This window comes from Ciona intestinalis, unplaced genomic scaffold, assembly GCF_000224145.3.
Source record: "Ciona intestinalis unplaced genomic scaffold, KH HT000833.1, whole genome shotgun sequence".
Taxonomy (NCBI): Eukaryota; Metazoa; Chordata; class Ascidiacea; order Phlebobranchia; family Cionidae; genus Ciona; species Ciona intestinalis.
In genome coordinates, this window is record NW_004191154.1 from 1 (window position 1) to 4,180 (window position 4,180).

Sequence of the window (4,180 nt, forward strand, 5' to 3'; positions counted from 1 at the left end):
AACAATATTCTTTAAAATCAATAAAACAGTTCAGGAATTTGAAAATTATAGGTGACTTGAAAATATGCTGAAGTGGGCCTTGAACTCAGTAACCTCTACTTACAAAGTCAACAAATACTCACTTGTGAAGTAACCAAACAGAAGAACCTCGCATCCTCTGGACATAAAGAACAAAATCTTAGTTTCTCTGATTTATAAACTGCTATGATGTCACCATCAGCATTCAGTAGTTTCACACCTGACTGTGTGACCTGTATAATGGCCATTGTTAAGTAATAAGGTAGAGGTTCCCTATGTTTAAAAACTATGAGTGTAACTGTATTTTAACAATGTCACCCCAGATTTTACCCTGTTGTTAGGTGTCTATACAAACAAACAGAGCCAAAGTATATTGCATTCACCACATTAATCAATGAGGTTCCCTATGTTTAAAACTATGAATGTAAGTTGTAACTGTATGTCAGTATGCCTAAAAATGTTACACCCAATATTTTAATAATTCAAGGGTTTATAAATAACAGGTGAGCACTAAGCATACACCTTGTACTTGCTTGCTTTCGTAAGTTATAATTTGAATAAATTTTGCATGTCAGGAACATTGCAATAACATTTTATTTAAATATTCACAAGGTAAACATTGATGTTATTACACTTATGCATAATTTATCTGTTAAAACTAAGACACAAGTGTCTCCCTAAAGATTTGTAGGACAGTATCCCAGAATTATAATTTATAAAAAATGCTTCCTATAAATGAAACTAAAATATTAATTTTAATGATTTAGGTTGGAAAACAAGACTTATCCCTAAAGATTTGTGAAACATTATTAGACAATTATAATCCTTAATAAAAAAAGGTTATTATGATTTTAAACAAAAATAATTATACGTATATATATATATGTATATATATATTTTTTTTTTAAATTAATTTTTTTTTTTTAATTTTAAATGGTCAACACTGAAAATATCTTTCTGGCAACACTGTTAATTATAAACCAAATTGCTGTTGGCACATTTATTATTGATGTTAACTTGGAACAAAAGTTTAATAACTAAAGCTTATGCACATAACATAACAATAATCCCACATCCCCGGTCGTACGTGTTAGGGTTATGGGCCAAATCTGGCCTAAATCCAAAGTCCTGGACAAGGACCTCACCCACACAAAATAGAACAAAATACAATACAATAACATTAACACTAACAGCCAAATTAACCCTGGATTAATCTGGCCTAAATCCCAGGTCCTCAACAAGGTCCTCACCCACACAAAATGGAATAGAATATAAGACAATAACAGTAATAGCCAGGTTAACCCTGTATTTTTCTGGCCCAAATCCCAGGTCTTTCACAAGGACCCCATCCACAAAGAATACAATACAATAACACCAAGACTGCAATAGCCATATTAGCTCTGTAAAATTTTACCTTGAGCAAAACTCTTTGGTGAATATGCTGTTCCACCCTCAGCCTATGCACACATCCTCGTACAGCTTCAAGGCTTGCATCAGGTATCGTAGATGGTGTCGTCGGTATCTCCACAGTGCCAAGATAAGCGACTACAGCTTGCACCATTACCATGCTAGGTAGAGGTGGTAAATCAGATGAGACCTGGGTCGTATGCTTATCTGGTGTGATAGTTGACATATTCTTGAATATTTCACCCGAATATAAATCTTTAAGCACTTTGTCCGTCCTGCTAAAGCTTGGTGCCGTGCGGGACCTCAGAGTTGATAATTGTGCAAGGTGGTCTATGGTGGTTTGAATATATTAAATAATCGCATTATAATATTTGCTTAATATCAACGACAATAAGGTATAGGTCTAGCTGCAAATAAAATACATCTTTCATTTTGCGAATAATTTGCATTTTGCTGACATATATTTTTTAAGTGTCAAAAAACAATATATGTATAATTGTATAATAACCTTGAATCGGTTGCAGCACTTTATACAGGTGTGAAGCGTTTTTATTGTGTTTATACAAGTTAAGTTGTGATTGGCAATTTAATTTTTTTGACGTAATTTTACAAAGCGTTATCAAAACAATAACCTTAAATTGGTTGCACCACTTTTCACAGATGTTTATATAAGTTAAGTTGTATTTGACCAACACTTCAGTATTTTTGACAGCTAGTTTTACAAAGTGTCAACAAAACAATAACCTTGAATTGGTTACACCACTTTTCACAGGTGTTAATATAAGTTAAGTTGTATTTGACCGACACTTCAGTATTTTTGACAGCTAGTTTCACAAAATCCCAGGTTAGTTTTAGATACAGATCCAACATAAATTTAAACTTTAATGCAGTACCATCCCTTTACCTGAATTATCTTGTTCTTTGGTTGCTGGAAAGTCCAAAGATTTACAAACTCCTAGAAACAACGCACCAGTGGATATTCCTAGATGGGAAAATGAATTATTTCCGAAACATGCAAACAGTTATACAGACGCTTGGGTAAAAAATATGTTATAAATATAATATTATTCAGGCGAGCGTTCCATTAATTTGTATTCATTATTCAGATATTCACTATACTAAAATTTGCATAACCTGTTTTGACTTTTTGCTACTGGCCAAAAAATAACGAGAGAGTTTTAAGGTACCACAATTCAACTGTACATGCTTATACCTGTTTACATAGTATAAGTATCTGAAACGAACAAGTTTGGGTAAAAATATAAACAGAATTTAATTAGTGCAACATGCTAATAGCATGCTGTAAAATCCTATAACATCTAGCGCAAAAGTTGTATAAAATAACTAGATTGGGATTTGCATAGTCTGCAACTATTTACATCCACACAATTTTGACACAAACTTGGTTAAACTTTAACATACCGATTAGCCGGACAACATCTTCATGGTTTGACTTTGAAACGTCGCTCCCATTGACAGATATTACATAATCCCCAACTGTTAATCCTATTTGTTCTGCAGGGCTTGCTTGCACAACCCAACTCACAAAGCTGGGACCCTGTGGTTAAGGAATGGGAATGTTAATATTTAATTAAATAATTATACAGAAGGATTTAAAGCAAATATCCAAACAACACAAGACCTCACCCTTGTAGAAGGAAATATAAATTATTGAAACTGAGTGTCTATAAACTGCCTCAGTGGGGTCTATATGGCAGCACCCTGGGTGTTTGGGTAATAGACCTACATCCCAGGTCTCAGGTGTGCCTCACTGAAGACCTCACCCTTATAGAATATGATCTCTATTATTGAGTGTCTATAAACTGCCTCAGTGGGGTCTAGATGGTAGCACCCTGGATGTTGGGGTAATATACCTACATCCCAGATCTCAGGTGTGCCTCACTAAAGACCTCACCCTTATAGAATCTCTATTATTGAGTGTCTATAAACTGCCTTAGTGGGGTCTAGATGGTAGCACCCTGGATGTTGGGGTAATAGACCTACATCCCATATGTCAGGTGTGCTTCACTGAAGACCTCACCCTTATAGAATAGAATCTATATTATTGAGTGTCTATAAACTGCCTCAGTGGGGTCTATATGGCAGCACCCTGGGTGTTGGGGTAATATACCTACATCCCACGCCCCGAGCTTCATAAAATATTAATTATTTTACACAAAAAAGCAATTATTCCAAACTTACCTGGCCAGATAAAGTGAATCCGTAGCCACTTCTACCACGAGCTATTTCAATAATCCTCGTGCCTTCGTCAACTTTCCGGTGTTTAATTCGCATCATAGACATTATTATTACTCAGCATAATCAAACAGCAAACATATTTCTATTTTAATCCTGAAAAAAATGCAAAACTTTCAAAAAGACATTTATGGTTTTCGCTCATTTTTAAAGTTATTATTCGACAAGAAAAGATAATTATTTTTATATAAAATATACACATGGAGCTATACAGAGAAGACGGAAAAATTTTTCCGCTAGGAGGCGATGACAAATTCGTTTCTCTATTTTATGGGGAGCAGTTAGTTTCACGGTTTATACACAAAAGATATAAACCACTAACCCCTAACACTAACCCCTAACCTCTAACACTAACCCCTAACCCCTAAACCCTAACCCCCAACTCCTAACCCCAAACAAAAAAAAATTGAAAAAAAAAGATAAAAAAAAGTATTCCACTGTGCGGGACTCGAACCCGGTAAAAATGAAACAAAGAGAGTTTACGACCGCACGCAAACCG

The 4,180-nt window shown here is 34.8% G+C and overlaps 1 protein-coding gene across 1 annotated transcript; it reads right to left on the reverse strand.

Moving 5' to 3' along the window:
• Positions 1-122: 122 nt before the first annotated feature.
• On the reverse strand, positions 123-3,779 carry LOC100178175 (regulator of G-protein signaling 12-like; the record flags this gene model as incomplete). The annotated part of the gene is made up of 5 exons (XM_002127448.3): positions 3,628-3,779; positions 2,848-2,983; positions 2,330-2,407; positions 1,433-1,755; positions 123-251 (listed from the first exon to the last, which is right to left on the reverse strand). Coding segments are annotated over exons 1-5 (768 nt in total), but the record flags the coding sequence as incomplete, so codon positions are not given.
• Positions 3,780-4,180: the final 401 nt, after the last annotated feature.